At 38.9% G+C, this 18,437-nt stretch overlaps 1 protein-coding gene across 13 annotated transcripts in view; it reads right to left on the reverse strand.

Annotated features, from left to right (window-relative positions):
- Nucleotides 1–283: 283 nt before the first annotated feature.
- Nucleotides 284–18,437, reverse strand: part of LOC120539587 (C-terminal-binding protein 2) — a 391,023-nt gene continuing 372,869 nt past the window's right edge. For all 13 annotated transcript variants that reach the window (XM_039769855.1, XM_039769845.1, XM_039769816.1 and 10 more), the window contains 5 exons: nucleotides 13,990–14,204; nucleotides 10,364–10,494; nucleotides 6,276–6,403; nucleotides 3,576–3,693; nucleotides 284–2,345 (listed from right to left, as the gene is read on the reverse strand). In XM_039769855.1, coding sequence (XP_039625789.1) covers nucleotides 2,165–2,345; nucleotides 3,576–3,693; nucleotides 6,276–6,403; nucleotides 10,364–10,494; nucleotides 13,990–14,204 — 773 coding nt within the window. In that variant the 3' untranslated portion in view covers nucleotides 284–2,164. The remainder of the gene's footprint in view (nucleotides 2,346–3,575; nucleotides 3,694–6,275; nucleotides 6,404–10,363; nucleotides 10,495–13,989; nucleotides 14,205–18,437) is intronic.

The raw sequence follows: 18,437 nt of genomic DNA on the forward strand, positions 1-18,437 counted from the left end.
GCGAGTTACGGGCAAACCAAAGTGCGGAAAGGCTGCAGCTCCTTCAGTGCTCATGGCAGATAACAGACTACACAAGCAGAAGGAAAGTCGGGATGATAAAAACCTTGAAATCCAACATAAAAAAACACTAAATGACCCACAAGTCCCACCACCTCACTTATTTGAGCAGAAGTTGGATGGGACAAAAACCTGCTGGGGGTAACGCCTGGCCTGGCCTTGAGAAGCACTGCATCAGCCCAGAAGTCGATGCCTGAATGAAATGAAACTCCACCAGTAACAAAGCTGACATCCAGAGAGTTTTATTACACTTGACCATGTGGAATAAAAGTAACAGCAGACACGTTTGTTCAGAGGTGGTCTGTCTGATAGAAAGAACAGTCGGGATGAGCAGAGTGTCTGCTTTAGGGTGCCCTCCAATGAGATTGCAGTAGCAGCAGAAATCAGTAATGTTTATGTGGAAAAATAAAATGTCTCACAATCTGTTCATTAGTATGGCAAAAAGACAAGACCTGAAAAAAGAAGTAGGAAACTGGTACAAATTGTGCGATGCCAAGCAGAGGTGGTAAATCCCCAAAACTTGTAAAGAAATAAGGCAGACAGGAACAAATCTTTGTTTGAAGAGAAAACCATTTGATTTTAGAATTGTACTTTTTGTTTCTTTTTTTTTTTATTGGAACTGCACTGGATGCTAAATGTCCACCTTGTACAATAAACAAACACAAATACTCACGAATAAAACCAAACGTACTGCTGGCAGCTGCTGCTTGCTATTGGTGGGGCACACACTGATGGCGCTGCTTCCTCCGAGTATACACTGATTTGTGCCCATGGGCCACATTGGCCGGAGATAAAACAAAATGAAGGAAAAAAAGAGAAAGGAAAAATAAAAAACAAAAAATGTTTCACAGAAGACTGAGTATAAGAACATTTAACTAGGTAATACAAATCTAACAGGACTCTCCAAAACTCTTTTAACATCTAACACAGGATGTTTTTTTTTTTTAATATAAAAAATATTACAATGAAGAAACAAAGGTGAGGATTCTGAACTTGTGTTTTTTTTCTTTTTTCTTCATCATTATTATTTGTGTTTATCTTGTTCAGACAAATGTCAGGGGAAGAGAATATCTGCAAAAAGTGGTTTCCTGAGTCAAGAAGAAATCCAGTTGGGTCTGACCCTTTCCAGCCCAGATGTTCCACATATTAATATGAAGTATAACATGAGCAGTCCTGTAGTTAGACTTGATCCCATATCTGTCCGCTTTTGGCAACAACGTGTCCTCATCAAAAGTGTCTTCCGTTCCAGGGTAGGAGACTGAAGGCCTCTACTGTTTTTCTGCATGTCTTATTTTTTGTTACTGTGACCAACAGGAGCTTAAGTCCATCTTAGATCTCCCGGATGGCTGGAGGGATGCTTTCTACCATTGGAATGGCTACCTTCCTTGTCGTTTTTAAATAAACTAATTCAGCTTTTATTGATAAGGGCCTCCCCTGGCATCCAATCGAGGACCATGTCATTTGTGCTAAAACACGTCATGTTGTTCTCATAAATGGTATTTGAGCACACATACACACACACACACACACACACACACAACCCCTCACACTCTCCTACTAAACGGGACAATACATCCTGCTGAAGTTTTTGGTTCACACTTGGCAAGGATGGTCAGGAAAGAGTCAAAGGTCAGGTGTTCAGCTGCTGCTGCACTGGATTAGGAGTATGTTTTGTTCTTTTCCCAGATGTCTGATCTCTTTGTTTTTGGGAGGAAACAAAAGAAACACTCTTGTCTGTTTCTTTCTGTTTTGTTAATAAAAAGTTAATGAAAAATGTAAAACACATTAACTAACATGAGGACCGGGAAAAGGTTGATTAGAAATCAAAAGAACCCACAGCAATATTGTCAACATTCGCCCGAGTTCTGGAAGCAAGTTCTTCCATCACAGCTTGTGTATCTTTGCTTTGTTTAGTGTGTGAAAAGGTAACACTGGACATCCAAAAAAGAAACGTCCAAAAAAACTGGCATTTAGTTGTTAAAAAACCAAACTGATATGCAACAAAGAAAAAGTACAAATTCACATTGCTGCTCCCAGTTGTGTGTATGTTGACGGATGTGTTTAACGTCTGTTTGGTCCCACTCGTGTCACCGGCTCACTTCGGCTGCTATTGCTCAGTCAGATGCTCTCTGTTTTCCCCGTGTTTTGCCGGCTGGTTCGGTGATGGAGTCTGAGAGGGGTGTGTAACAGTTGGCAAGCTGTGAGGGACGGGCACTCCCCCAGGTACCATGCCTTCTATTGCCCCTGGAATTCCCCCAGGTGCCACTCCTACCACTCCAGGTGGGTACCTGTTAAAAAGAGAAGAAACATGAAATGACGTGGCATGTGCAGCTTTTGCTTTTCTTTAAAGCACTCTGCATTACTGACTGCCCATCTTCAATAGACTTACCCAGTGTGCTCATCTTCTACTGTAATCCTCATCATCATCACCAGTTCAATGTCCACTTTCTAAGTTTACCACACTGCCACACCCCAAGTCTTTTTTCTTCCACCTCCAAAAATGTTTTCTTTGACTTAATCTACTCCACCTTTATCTTAGTGCTTCTCTACCCTCAGTCATTCTCCACCTCTCATTTCACATGCCCAAACCCCCTTAGTCTGTTTGTCTGCAGCCCAACACTTCTCACCTCCACACCAAGTCTACCTCTTAACGTGGCAGCTTTCATCTTTCTCTCCTTCTATAACACTCTACATGTCCATCCAATCACAGTCACCTCTCTTCTTTCCAGCCTTGCTTCATGCACTCTCTCGGTGGCCATGTTCTCCTCCCATAGTGCATACGACTCCTCATACAGCTTTTCAAAATTTTTTCCTTCAATGCTACAGTAGATAAAATCACAACACACTCTGCCATCATCACCTCTTGGAAAATGGCAAAATGTAGTTTTGTACCCCGAAGAGCAGCTATAGAGAAACAAGTTGGCTTTTTATATTTACAGCCTCCACAAAGTGGAAGTGTCTCTAAACCATCATGAAGTTCCAGGATTTTCAAAGTTAAAACTTGAATGTTGTTGGACAAGGTATTAACTAAAACAATTAACTAAACATTAAGAAACTAATTAAATTAATAATTTAATAATGAATAAACTAATTACATTTAATTGAATAATTTAATAAACTAATTAATTTGACTAATAACAGTTAATTAACTTTTTTTATTAAATTAATCATGGCAGAAATGTCTGTTTTGAATTAATTTTTCCCCACTTGCCACACAAAGTTAGATTACCTGTCCACCCACTTTTTAAGCACACCTCATTGACCAAATTATGAGGCTGACGCTTACTCTGGCAATACTGTGCATAGGGCAGGAACCAGCAGTGAATGGAGCATCGGCCCTTTTTGGCTCACCCTCCTGGACTTCCCAAATGCGATGGAGTGTAATACTGCTTATGCTTTTTGGCGACAAGTGGATGGATTGGGAATTGATCCCATGCCCCTGGGAATTTTAGACTATAGCTCTAACAACGGCACTGTGCCATCTTGAACTTTAAAGCAAACCAAACCTACTGCCCTACCTGTAAGCAGCCCCGTTGAGCTCTGGATGAACAACTTGCTGATCCATTACTGACCACGGTGTAGTGGTGACAAAGAATTCTTTGTTGACGCAGTTTCTGAGACTGTCTGGGATTCGACCTAAAAATGACAATCCAAAGACATTTAATGTAAACTCTAAATGACAAGACACTTCCATTACTTGAACAGATGAAGATATGAGATAAGAAGAGGCCTGCCATAACTTGACAGTATGTTGTAGTGTAGGATCTAGCTGGAAAAGGAAGGTTCATGTGGGAGAGGGTGATATGGGAGAGTCAGGCCTGCATATGATAGTTAAAAGTACACTGCTTTGCCAGTGTAAATGAACAAACTCTTAAATTCTGTGTATAAAAACAGCAAAGGAAGGGAATCCGTGCATGCTCCATGTTAAATATGGGACATCTGTAGAGGTCAGAGAAACAAGAACTTAACAGGGTTGCCCGACTATCTCTCACAAGGAAGGCTAAGCCTGTTAATATTTACTGAAGGCCCTGTGGAGGCAGGTATCCAATAGGCTCCATCCCTGCCGATTCCTTAGCACATACACAGACCCTCTGATCTTGGGAGGTAATTCCAGGGCATGACTAGAAACGTGCAAAGTTTTAAAAAGCCACCCGAGTGTAGATCTGGGAAGCGAACTGGGTGCAAAAATGGAGGGGTGGACAGAGTTTGAGAGCAAACCGCAGAGCCACTGAGGCACAATCGGGATGAGCAGCCTGACTTATCAGTCAGAGACTTGAAGCCATGCTAGGAAGGCTCCAAAGGGCACTAGGGGATTGTTGTCTTGTCGTTTATGCTCATCTTATCCTCTGATGTACTTTTTTTTTTTTACTCATGTTTTTCCTGTTTTTATTCTTTAATGAAAACTCTTCTGTTTGGTGCTTTGGCCTCACATGTCTTGTTCTCGATGAAGATGCTACAAGTGTGTCCTGCCTTCACCCACCCTGTTCCAAAGTTGCTACTTTCAGTCTATCCATTTTGCAGGACTCTGTGTGAAGTGAACTTGCATTTATTCAAGAAGGGCAGAGGCACAAAGGAGAGGTAACAGACGGCCCCCATTTTACATATGCCCCTTGGACAGTGAAACACTTCTACAATTCTTTGTGTACACAAGTCAGTGTTTCTCGCTGGTGCACTCTGGTCCTGGAAAATGTGATGGAGCTTTTCCTGAAGCATTCTTTTGTCCTTCTTATGATAAGAAGATCAAAATTTCCCACAGCATTCCGTATTTTGGATGCTTGAGCCGTCTAATGTTTTTATCTCTGTCTAAAACTGCTTCTTACTTACTTATAAAAAAGTTTGATTTTCATACCCATAGTGAGGCAAGTCTGGAATGTAGTGGCGCCAATTTACAGCACAGTATTTAGCTTGCTTTTAGTATATTTCTTAAAATAATAACAGAGGCAGCAGTGGCCACAGCACTAATTTGTGTAGGATCCCACTTATGACATCTCCTTGCACAAGAGCCTGTTATGTTTCTACACCCTGTAAGCCAGTGTTTTTCAACCCGGGTTCTGCCGAAAAAGTCCCATGATGTAGGACATACTGGTGGATAACTGCACAGGGGTCCGTGAGCAAGGTAACCATTCGCGCAGGGTTCCACTCCAGCAAAAAGGTTAAAAAACACTGCTGTAAGCTCTTGCAAGGTAACATTCCTTGACTTTGGGCACAAAATATGAAGTGCCCTATTGTTACTAAATAAGCTGTGGTGTTGTCATAGTGACTGTCTTTGAACAGAATAGCTGCTTTTGTGTTACGTTTCTTACCATTTTTATTATTAAATACTGCACACAATGTCTACGTGAAAGGAAAGACAAAGAAAGGTGACATTCAGGTAGGTTTGTATATAACACAAAAAGCATAGACTTCTGCTGCCATGCCTGTCTGTCTCTCCACATGAAAGAACTCCACTCTTAGTGGACTTGTATTTTTGAAAACTGGCACACTTATTCTTTGAAAAAATTTGTTAAGAAAATTACACTTATTTGATTTTATTTTAAATGGAGCCTGTTGTACACATTTTTCAAATTTTAAAAGCTCTCACTGAAAATCACTGACAATTTTTAAAACTTTTTTTATCCTAAAAAAAGAACCATCCTGTGCAACTTATGGATTAGTTTACTGTTTCAAATTCTCCTTGTGAGAGTTCACCTCAACTTGTCATTTTTTGTGTATTTTCCTTTTTACTCATTTGATTGTCATTCTTGATGGGAAAACTGATCGCTAGTAAAAGTTAGTGGGACATACAGTGCATGTGAGAGCAACGTGTGCCTGGTACTGCTTTTGTCACACCAGTTCACTTCTCCTGCTGCTTGAAACAGTACCAGGTACGTTATATGATCTCTGTGACTGTAAAATATGAAGGATGCAAGCAATACAATGAGTTCCCCAAGTGTGACTGTGACTGATTATACTGAAAAACATGAACTCTGCGTTTACAATATGGTTGTATTACTGCAAATTGTAATGATTTAGTACTTCTTGGACATAGTAATTTATCAGCAAATCACTGCAATGACTTTCTGTCCAGCTCAATTTGCTGTAACAATTGTACCTGAGACTACAACACAGAGTCTGACTTTCATTCAGGTGCATCTTTAAAAATGTTACATTTAAGGAATTTGAACTCCAATTATGTAACCCTGTCTCCGATGGAAAAAAAAAAGAAAGAAAGTGCATACCAGTGATGGCTCTCCTGATCTCCGTGGCGGCGGCTTCTCTCATTTCCAGTGATGCCTGCTCACTATACCAGGCAGTGTGCGGTGTACAGATTAAATTAGGAGCATCTTTCAGGGGTCCTTGGGCAAAGCTGAAAAGAAATGAGAAAACCTGTCATGTTTCTCACTGCAAGGATAGTCTCAACTAAAGTCAACTAGGAAGGAAAAGACATAATGAGCAACTCCATTTTTCATGACAAAGCAATAGTCTTGATTTTGGTATTGGCTTCATTGAAAACTCTAAATTACATCTAGCAGGAAATTAGAGATGTCATGAACCAGAACAGAATAGTTTGTGCCAGAGCCAAAGCAGAAGAAATGGCAAAACAGGATGGTGGGCATTGGCAAAGTCCAAACTCAACAGAAAATTCATCATAAGGTACAAATGTAGAAAAGGCTTGGAATGGAAATAAAAATGAGCGATTCTTTACAAGAACATGTTTCAAACCCTTGAAAAAAATTAAACTACTTGCTTGTTTAAATAATAACAATTATTCATAAAAATCATATTTATTCTGCGGTGGGTTGGCACCCTGCCCAGGATTGGTTCCTGCCTTATGCCTTGTGTTGGCTGGGATTGACTCCAGCAGACCCCCGTGACCCTGTGTTCGGATTCAGTGGGTTGGAAAATGGATGAATGGATGGATGGATCATATTTATTGGGAAGGCAGGTCTACTGAAAGCCACACAAACAATTTACCAAATAAGAGAAGACCATTCAGTCCGCCAAGCTCATTTGTTTAGGTAACAGATAAGCAGTCCTGCTATCTAAACGTGACACTTCTTAAAGGCTGTCCACAACTCTGTTAATGGGTCAAAATACGTTGGTATTTCTGTTTTGCAGTTTTAAGTATGAAATCATTAAAATGTCACTGCAGTTACACAGCTTAAGATATTGTGATGTAGAAGGAACGACCCAAAAAGTGAAGCCAAGACATCTGTGTTGGCAGAATAAGATGATGGTTTTTCTACTGTACCAAAAAAGATGGACTGGAAGGTTTAAGTTTATACTCCTTAGCCCACTTGAGAAACAGTATGATGGGGTGCCATGATAGAAGAAAATGTCTTGGGTGTATCACTTTGGTGGGGGTAAAAGGAGAGAAATTGCTCAAGATTCATGAAGTTTGCTTTGTTCAACAGGAGGAAGCTGTTAAATTATAATAATAAAAAAAAAACGCGCCTTCTGCTGCCTTTGTGTGGGAAACGACTGCTAAAGGCTGAAGCTCGGGTAAATGCAATGCTGCAGTCGTGATATCTCAATAGCACATAATAAGCGCAGGGGACAACAGGAAAGCTGTCACTAAAATTACCAAATTAAAATATACATCAGCTGGCCTTGAAAAGTGATAAAGAAACGGACTATTATTTGTTATGGGATGATGATCTGCGCACATCAGATGAGTCTGAGAGTCAAAATACCAGTTTTGGGTCCTATAAGTTGGTGGCTTTTTTTTCACTGTTTTTATTTTATTCTGTATCTCAGGCCGCATGACACTGCAGTGCTGTGACACACTTTGATATGTTGACAGTGGTTTGGGACTTTTTAGTTGTGGAATTTATATAAAGAAGAAAAAAAAAACAACAACCTGACACATGAGGGTGCTCTTGCTTTTGAAAGATACTCATAGTGAAGTTTTCATTTTAACAGTGGATCCTCTAATCACAGCTACAGCTAAACTAGTACATCAGTCTTCAGCTAAACTGTTTTGTGATTCCTCAAGTTTGCATTTCTTTTTATCTATATATACAAGTTAGGGGCACATTTTATAAATTCGTAATTTATCTCTTTAGCACAAAATTCTTGTTTTTTAACCTGACAATACCTGCTTCTCTCAGTCATGCAGTGCAATTTACGCTCTACCCAATTCCCTTGCCTTGCTTCATAGGATTTTTTTTCTGCCATCCTCCACTTTCACCAAAGTACTCCTTGTTTGTTTTTGTAGCATGCCATCGCAAGGCTAAACTGTAGCAGCAGGAGTTTGCATTAGCCTGGGACTGCGGTCCTGCCTTTCTCTTAATTCTATCTGCATATAACAGGGCTCCCTGTGCACACCAACACTGGATGCAATAAAATGGTTAAAAAAACAAGTGCAGTGTTTCTGTTATCTCACTGCACACAATGAAATGTAAAAAAAATTAAAAATCAAGAAGACATGCATGAACATCTTTGTCAATCAGAAGTTTTTAAAAGAAATCCCGACATGAAGCTGGTTCAGTGTTACTGCATTAGCAAAAAGTAATAAACATTTGTGCATTGAAAAATCAGCATGAAGATCAGGTATCAGCTTGTGGTTTTACTCAGCAAAGTCCCTGGGCTAATGTGGCTACAAGAGCATCTTGTGGTTACGAAACATCAACCTACCATGAAATAAGAAGCATTTACCACATGTATGTTCAGAAATGATGGAGACAGGAGAGCTAAGTGTTTTACCATATTTTAGTGACCTCACTACTGCTCATCTTTATTGCGCAGACATGCTAACAACCATTAAGTTCCAAAATGTTTTTTTTATTAAAATACTTCCCTTCTTTTATGGGCATTGACCAATATAAACAATTTCAAAACCTTTCATGTTAAAAGTATTGTATTTTCCTCATGTTACCTTTAAAAGGAAATATGTCTGCTACATTAACTTTCTGTTTTACTGTTATAAATGAATATATAATAAATGTATATATAGTCACACACGTGCACATGGGAGGCAGCTAAACGGTTTGAGTAAGGGCAGTTCCAAAGCATGCTGGGATGTGGCAGAGTGCACTGACTCTTTTTCTCCCTTTCCTGTAGACCATTCACGGAAAATCCCACCTGACTCTCTTGATGTCACTTCCGGGACCAAGCCTATGGAAGAAGACCTCGCCAGGCCCTGTGATGTCACATCCGGACTCGAACCAATGGCTAACGACCATGAGCACGATCCCTATGATCTCACTTTCTGTCTTCCCCTTTAAAAACCTACATTTTCCCTAGTCCCTCAGTTCTGTTTTGGACTCGGTTTGTGCACAGCAGTGCTTTATTCATTTGATCGACTTTGCAGCCAGGAACTCAATTATATGGGTGGCTGCCCCAAAACCTTTTTCATGACTCATATGTCTCGTTATTGTGACAATATATATATATATATATATATATATATATATATATATATGTATATATATATATATATATATATATATATATATATATATATATATATATGTGTGTGTGTGTATGTGTGTGTAAATCTGTAAGCTGTTTGTTTGTTCACCAATCCACAAAAAACAATTTCATCATTTTTTTTTTGCATGTGTATTGTCGCAGGTCCAACTTAAAACAGAGGCTACATGGCATATCAGGAATAGGAGTTCTAATGGGAGGAGGCAAACCAAAAGCTGCAGGATTTTGCTGGGGTTGATGGGAGGACACCTTCAGTGTGCACAGAGCTTTCTAGTAGCCAATGTGGAATCTCACCTAAGACCACAGATCAATTACAGTAACTTGTATAACAGTTTTATTGTATTGTTTTGTCTCATTTTGTGTTCTATTTAGACATATTTGAATTTCCAAAAGACTAGGCCTCAAATAAGCATCAGTCAGGTAGCCAAAAAAAAATGAAGGTTTCTGCCCATGAACCTCATTATACATGCCAATGAATACCATACATCAAGTGCTACATATTGCAAATTGTTATGTGGCTTACTGTGATTACAATGCATATTATGATTTTAACACATTCTTAATGAAATTTCAGCTTTTGTCACATGGAGGCTGAACTCCTGATATGTTTTTTTACTTTTAATATAGATTTTGTTACCAATATGCAAGTAAAACTAAATGCATAGTTTTTAGGAAAAAAAATTCATGACTCTGAGCTAGACATGTTGTACTACAATTTCAAATTGTACACAGCTTAATAGAAATATGCAACTCACTTTCAACATTGAAACTAAAACCCAACATCTTACGGACTACCAGAAGCCCCTTTCTCAGACCTTTTACAATGAATCTGTCCTTCTTTAAAATTATATCTGATCTCCCCACCTTTCAACATCTTAGCTATTTAAAGTCTCACCTAAAAGGTTCAGTCTCATGCACGTCTAGTGCCGCTCCCCGTATCCTTCCTTCTTTCAAAGCCTGGGCCAAGGCCTTCTCATCCACAAGCCCTCCTCGTGCAGAGTTCACCAGGAAAGCACCTTGTCTCATCTGCAGCAGGACAATGAGAAGAGGTGAAATACCAGATCAGAAGCCAAAATGCTGTAGCTATGTTAGTGGGTAGTTTAAAAATTTTTCTTTTGCACATATGTAATCATGCAAATTAAGAAAATACCTATGAAAAATACATTTGAGTCAAACTTGGATACCCCTTTACACCATCCATTTTATACTCCTTACCCAGATTGGAGTCGTAGAAAAGATGATGCCAAATCCTTGCAGCATCCAGAACATGATGTGAACCAACCCCAGAAAGGGTGCCAGGCCTTACTTGGCACACCTCTACACTCACATGGGTGCATCTGGCATTAGGTTTAAATCATTTGCTTGGGATATCATCTTGGAGTGCCTTCATTTATTTTAATTAAAATTATATGTTGTTATGCAGCTACTTAAATATTTAATTTTGTCCCTAATTCATTAATCCTTCAATATGCTACATTCAAAACATCAACTAAAAAGAAAAATTATGACATTCAGTATTATAAAGGGTGCATGGGTAAATAATTTAATTTTATAATACATATTTTATTCACATTAAAGGAACACTGATATCTTTGTAATGATATTTTTTTATAAGTTATCCACCTCATGTAGTTTGTAGTGTTGGCCAAGTCAAATTTTTCATCTGATGTTTTCATGTTTCACGTTTCAGAATGGAGAGAAAAAACTTGATGTAACAGAAGTCAGTTGTGACCAATGCTGTACAATGGCAAATGATGTGAAAAATGTCCATGGAGAAAAAAAATCTCACATTACTTGTGCTAAATCATTCACATCCACAGGTCAATTACCCTATCAAATGCTCAAAATGTGCAGAATGCATGCTTTAATGCTAAATAATGTTAAGTATATACTTCCAGAATAATTGGTGCATGTTATAAATGGGAAACTGAAGCCTCATGGAAATGACTTTTTGATTGGAGGACCTGCCTCTCCCCCTCATTCGTTGGTCAAGAGTCCTGTCTTCAGTTCAAAAACTCTTTCCCTTGAGGCTTTAGTTTCCAGTTTATGATGTTCCCAGATTATGTTGAAAGTATATTTATTTAACATTATTTTAGTAAAAAGCATGTGTTTTGCAGGCTTTGAGCATTAAACTGGATAACTGACTTGCAGATTATGTTAAACAAGTAATGTGAGATTTTTTGGTCTGTTTTTACATTGTTTTCCTTTGTACAGTATTTTTCGTCATTGGGTTCCAACTTCTAAACATATCTGGACTCCATTCTGCATGAAAACATGAGACTAAAGATTTTTCTTGGCCACTACTACAAACTACATGGGGTAAGTAGAATATATAAAATATATAATTGTTCGGTAGAGTATTCCTTTAAATATCACCGTGATGACCTTTTAATGGAAAATGCTGGTTTAAAAAAATAGGAAAAGTAAGTGCTAACTGTAGTGCTTGTGAATCACACCACCGCAGATGAAAATAAGGCAAAAAATCCACTCCAGTCATCCATTTGTTTTCTAAACAGAGATTTGTAATTGGTTGGCAGGGGAGCCAGAGCCAAGGAAGCAGTGTTCACACTTCTGCCCACATAGTTGGATTTTAGTCTCATCAGGCCAGAGAATCTTTTTCCTCATTCTCTGAGAATCATTTAAAAGTTGTTTGACAAACTGCAGGTGAGCTCTCACATGCCTTTTACTCAAGAAAGACTTTCATCTATCCGCTTTACCAGAAATGTCTGACTGATGAAATGCTGCTAAGATGGGCGTCCTTCCAACAGATTCTTGCATTTTGGCAAAGGACTTCTAAAGCTCTTTTAGAGTGACCATTGGGTTCTTGGTCATCTCCTTGGACAATGCCTTCTTGCCAGGTTATGTGGTTTGGCTTGATGGCCAGCTCTAGGAAGAATCCAAGTGGTTCCAAACTTCTTTTATTTCACCACTGTTGGGGGTCACTGTCTTTTGTGGGAACAGCAAACCTGTATAAATGGTTGCCCTCGTTTATATGTCAACTCACAGAGGTCTGTCTACAGGGAGTTCCTTGGAATGCATGGCTTGTTTTTTATCCTAACAGGCATGCATGTGATAATTATGGGACCTCATACACACAAGTGCATGCCTTTCTAAATGGTGTCCAATCAATTCAGTTTGACACAGGTACACTCTAATCATATTCTAAACACATCTCAAGAACGATTAGAGCAAATGGGATAAAATTGGCCAAAACCTGGAGTGCCACAGCAAAGGGTCTGGGTTCTCATATACAGTCATATGAAAAAGTTTGGGAACCCTCTTAATTCTTTGGATTTTTGTTTATCATTGGCTGAGCTTTCAAAGTACCAACTTCCTATTAAAAGATGACATTAAAGATGACATGCCTTATGGAAGCAGTAGTATTTCAGCAGTGACATTATGTTTATTGGATTAACGGAAAATATGCAATATGCATCATAACAAAATTAGACAGGTGTATAAATTTGGGCACCCCAACAGAGATATTACATCAATACTTAGTTGAGCATCCTTTTGCAAATATAACAGCCTCTAGACACCTCCTATAAGCCTTTGATGAGTGTCTGGATTCTGGATGGAGGTATTTTTGACCATTCTTCCATACAAAATCTCTCCAGTTCAGTTAAATTTGATGGCTGCCGATCATGGACAGCCTGCTTCAAATCATCCCATGACGATTTTCAAGACGGCCATTCCAGAGCAAACAACCCAAATTTTGGCACAGCGAGTTTTTCACATTTGATTTAATTTCATTCAATTAAATACTGCTTCACTAAAAAAATCCATCCATTTGTCCATTATCCAACCCGCTACATCCTAACTACAGGGTCACGGGGGTCTGCTGGAGCCAATCCCAGCCAACACAGGGCGCAAGACAGGAAACAAACCCCGGGCAGGGTGCCAGACCACCGCGGGGCGTGCACACACACACACCAAGCACGCACTAGGGGCAATTTAGAATCACCAATGTACCTAACCTGCATGTCTTTGGACTGTGGGAGGAAACTGGAGCACCTGGAGGAAACTCACTAAAAATCTTTGTTCAGAAAACATCCCAGTACTCAGATGTTCCTAGGAAATGAAAGACATACCATTGTTATCTTTTTTGTTGAAAGCAGAGTAAGTTATTATGCAAGCTGAAGGGTTTCCAAACTTTTTCATATGACTGTAAATGAGAGAGTTCAGTTTTTGATTCTCAATATATTTGGAAGCTTTTCATTATAGGTTTTTGAGTGTAGCCTGATGGGCAAGAATGGCAAATATATCCACTTAAAGTGAAATCTGCAACACAATAAAGCGAAGGGATCCAAATATTTTTTGATTCCACTATGCAATATAACTTACTTTTGAGAAATGTAAAGAAATGTATTTCTGTGGAGTTTTACTTCCATTCTTTTTCCTACCCATTACGTTCATTAATGCACTCTCTACTTGCTTTTTTCGGTGAAGTAATAACAAAATAAACTAGTCAAATAACATGTAATGGAAATGAAATAAAAAATGGTACACTTAAGCATTTACCTGTTTGATAGTGAAGTCGTTGATTAAGTGATGGTTGTGCTCATTGAGGTTGCAGTGCAGTGAGACGCAGTCACTCTGATAAAGTAGGTCCTGTAGAGTGTAGACACGTTGAACTCCCAGGGATCGTTCCAGGCCATCTTGCAAATAGGGATCATAGAAGATTACATTGAAGCCAAACACCTTAGCTCTAACTGCAACTGCTTGCCCAGTGCGACCTGTAGAAATTTAATAGAATATTATTCTGGTCACACTGTGTTACCATTAATATTTGTAAACCATTGCTGGTATCTATGAAAAAAGTGACTTCCTAGAGAAATAACATTTGTGAGCCATCTCAACAAAGCAGAAGCTGTAAAACTGAAGCTAATATCTTTGCAGTTCTATAGTGTAGATCTGCAGTGTTGTGATCACACGTGGTAACAAAGCCACTCCAAGGTTTAAGCAGTCTGAAGCTACTTAACATAAACTTAATTATTCAAACAAATAAATTACAATTAAAATTTATCCATTTGTTTTCTGAACCTACTTATTCTGGGTTCAGCATTGGTTGTACGGCAGATGTTCCATGATTGAACCAGAATGCTAATCCACTGCACAGCACACCTACACTCACTCACACAAGACCAGAAGTTAACTCAAAAGCCATGTCTTTGGGATCCAAGAGGTAAAATTAACTACATGGAGAAAACCTACACAAAGACAGGGAATGTTAGCAAAATCTACCCAATCAGTGACTAGGCAATCACTTGGCTATATCGCCATCATTAAACTACAATAAGCATTTAGTTGTTTAAATTTTTCAATTTAAAAATATTTAGTTATAATGTACACTTCAAAAGAGAGGTACGCAATGGATTGGTGACTTATTAAGAACGGATTCCTGCATTAAGTGGATTTGAAAATGTTATATGTTGCTTCAAGGAAAAACTTTAAAGTTTCTGATGAAAACATGACATTATGTAAATACTGTTGTATGTTTTGTTGCTGCTTATTCCTGACAGACCATCATACTACAGTAATCCCTCCTCGATCGCGGGGGTTGCGTTCCAGAACCCCCCGCGATAGGTGAAAATCCGCGAAGTAGAAACCATATGTTTGTATGGTTATATTTATATATTTTAAGCCCTTATAAACTCTCCCACACTGTTAACATTATTAGAGCCCTCTAGACATGAAATAACACCCTTTAGTCAAAAGTTTAAACTGTGCTTCATGACAAGATAGAGATGACAGTTCTTTCTCACAATTAAACAAATGCAAACATATCTTCTCTTCAAACGAGCGCCGTCAGGAGCAGAGAATGTCAGAGAGATAGAAAGAGCCAGCGTCACAGAAAAACAAACAATCAAAAAATCAATACGTGCTGTTGGGCTTTTAAGTATGAGCACCGCGATAAAGCAGCCGCAAAGAAGGGAGCAATGTGAAGGTTGTCTTTCAGCATTTTTTAGAGTAGCCTCCGTATCTTCTAAACAAACAGCCCCTCTGCTCACACCCCCTCCTTCAGGAGCAGAGAACGTCAGAGAGAGCGCGCGATATTAAAGCAAACAATCAAAAAATCAATACGTGCTTTTGGGCCACCGTGATAAAGCGGCATTTCTTAGAGGAGCGTCCATATCCTCTGTGCAAACAGCCCCTCTGCTCACACCCCCTCCGTCAGGCGCAGAGAATGTCAGAGAAAGACCGAGAAAAGCAAACAATCCGCTCGGGAAGCACATCGTATATCATTGAGGAGTTTTAGTTAATACATAATACATGCTCTGATTGGGTAGCTTCTAAGCCATCCGCCAATAGCGTCCCTTGTATGAAATCAACTGGGCAAACAAACTGAGGAAGCATGTACTTTAAATTAAAAGACCCATTGTCCACAGAAATCCGCAAACCAGCGAAAAATCCGTGATATATATTTAGATATGCTTACATTTAAAATCCGCGATGGAGTGAAGCCGCGAAAGTCGAAGCGCAATATAGCGAGGGATCACTGTATTCTATCTTGGAGCTCATCGTATTGCCATAAATGGAAGACAATGATTGGGGAGGGGGTTATGGTGGCAAAATTGTTAGTGCTGTTGTCTCAAAGGTCCACTAGTTTGGGTTTGAATGCCGTGTCCAGTTGGTGTCCTTGTAGGATTTTCTCCTGGTACTCCAGTGTTAGGTTATCTGCAAGTTGGTCTCTTGTGAATGAGCACTAGATGGCTCAAAACTGATCCCTGCCTTGTTCCTGATGCTGCTGTGATAGGGTCCAGCTCATGCAACGTGTGTGAGAATGTTATGTTAATGCACACATAACAGCTTTCAAATTCCCCCAGTCACCAATTCTTCATTCATTCTGAGAAGGCCCTAGAATAAAACTAGATGGTATTTACAGCTACAAAACATGGAATCATGTGATGACACATGTTCTCTATGGTAGTTCTTTCAGTGCTTGAGTAACCCTTGGTGTGTGTTAACTGTACTAAATTGCTGATCCAATGGTATCTTTTTTTCTGTTTCCTTTAAACAAGAATAACTTAAATCTTTGCATTTACATATATTTGGAAAAAATGGGCAGACATTTTAATTTTAAAAACTTAATCCACTGCAAGGCCTCAGTCATCTGTAATGGAATACATTAACCTGTTTGTAACAGTTTTGACCTCATGCAGTGGGTGCCAGGTGTAGATGTAGAACAATATTAAGTGTTCTGACTCTCCGATAATCAAATCTGAAACTTTTCAAAAACATGACAGCAACACCTTTCTCTAGTGTTAATCAATGAGAAGTCCAACCCTTCTTCAGATATCTCCATCTTCATCTTACCTGAAGAAGGGGCCAGAGTTGCCTCTAAAGCTTGCATATTGTAATCTTTTTAGTTAGCCAATAAAAGTGTCATCTTGTTTGACTTCTCACTGCATCTAAAATGGCGTATACTGTACAACTCCCTAGTCCTAGTGTTGATCATAAAACACAGAGAAAAATCTATCTTACATTCATTCATTTTCAAATTCAAATTCAAGAAAATTTAATTCAATTCAAATGTTCATTTTTAAATCCCACTTAATCCAAACACAACGTCAGAGAGGTTGAACCCATCATATCAGTGATGAGTGGATGGCGGGTGCCAGTCCAGGGTTGAATGGCAGTGCACAGATGTAATGACTGAGAAGTACAGCTTTTGAATTAAGTGATGGTGGGAAAAAACAAGCATACTGTATATAAGAGCTGTTTATTTTGAAGCCATACTACAAATTCACACTATATGTGGCTGGTTGAAGTGATTTTTTTTTCATTCATTTAGAAATTTTCCTCTTAATTTTATTTATTCATCTCTCTCTCTTTGCTGTAACTTGCTTATAGGTTGTGGGTGGCAGTTTTGGAGTAACACTGCAGATGCTTACTATTATTGGTTGGGAAGGATTCTAAAACAAAAAAATAAATTTTAAGAACATTTTTGCTTAAGCAGGAAGAAATGTAAACAGCTATCGTCCACAACAGGAAAATCCCGTAAAACATTCTCACTTGAGACACCGGGTGCAAATTAGAATCAATCAAGCTTTTAAGCACTCAAGGTCTCCTTCAGAATCAGTGGTCTTTTATCAGCAATATCATCGAGAGCCAGATGAACTCCTCAAGAAGGAGCCACATTACAGACCTCTCTGCCAAGACTTGCTATTCTGCCATAAGGAAGGGAGGATTTGTTACAAACTGCATCCAGCCAGGGAAGAAAGAACAGCCTACTTGTTGTCTCTGTCACAGTGCCTACCCTTTATTTAATATACAGGGAGCTGAATGCTCTGATTTAATTCAAAGTGGAATGTTTTCTGGAGATTTTTTATTGTATTTCTTTTAATAAATAGTTTTTGCTTTAATTCAAGAATATGATTAAATGCCTTTTTTAACTCAGTTTAAAGACAAACAACTGCTCTCAGACTGAAAATGCCAGACCTACAAAGCCAATGATGGGCAATATGGGAAGAAATCAGAGATAAAAAAAATACACGGTGGCTTCACTTACAAACTGATTCTATGCCCAAACTTACTGTATTTGTGAACAATCTTGCCCAGACAACCAGTTCATAACAGATTTTCAGACCTGCTTAATCCATTGCAGAATTCAATTAACTGTGATATAATTCTTCATTATGAAATGTTATGGAAAATGATTTTTATCAGTGGCGTTTATGGTATGAAAATTGTGGTAGGACCACATAGAGCTGGAAGCAACAAGCTGTCAGTAATGGTGGAAACGTCCTGAGAAGCCATGCAGAGGTGTGTGTGTGTGTGAGGGAGAGAGAGAAGGAGAGATGATCAAACAACTGAAGAGTGGTACTGAAGCAGCTGCAGCTGCACTGGTGGGCAACTAAGAGTGAGATAACACAGTAAATCTCACTAAGGGACTGTGAGAGAGACAAAGCCAATTAAGGCTACCTAAAATAAATAATTACAGTACAGTCACAAAAGGACAGTATTAA

The sequence above is a fragment of the Polypterus senegalus genome, chromosome 1 (genome assembly GCF_016835505.1).
Source record: "Polypterus senegalus isolate Bchr_013 chromosome 1, ASM1683550v1, whole genome shotgun sequence".
NCBI classification, from domain to species: Eukaryota; Metazoa; Chordata; class Cladistia; order Polypteriformes; family Polypteridae; genus Polypterus; species Polypterus senegalus.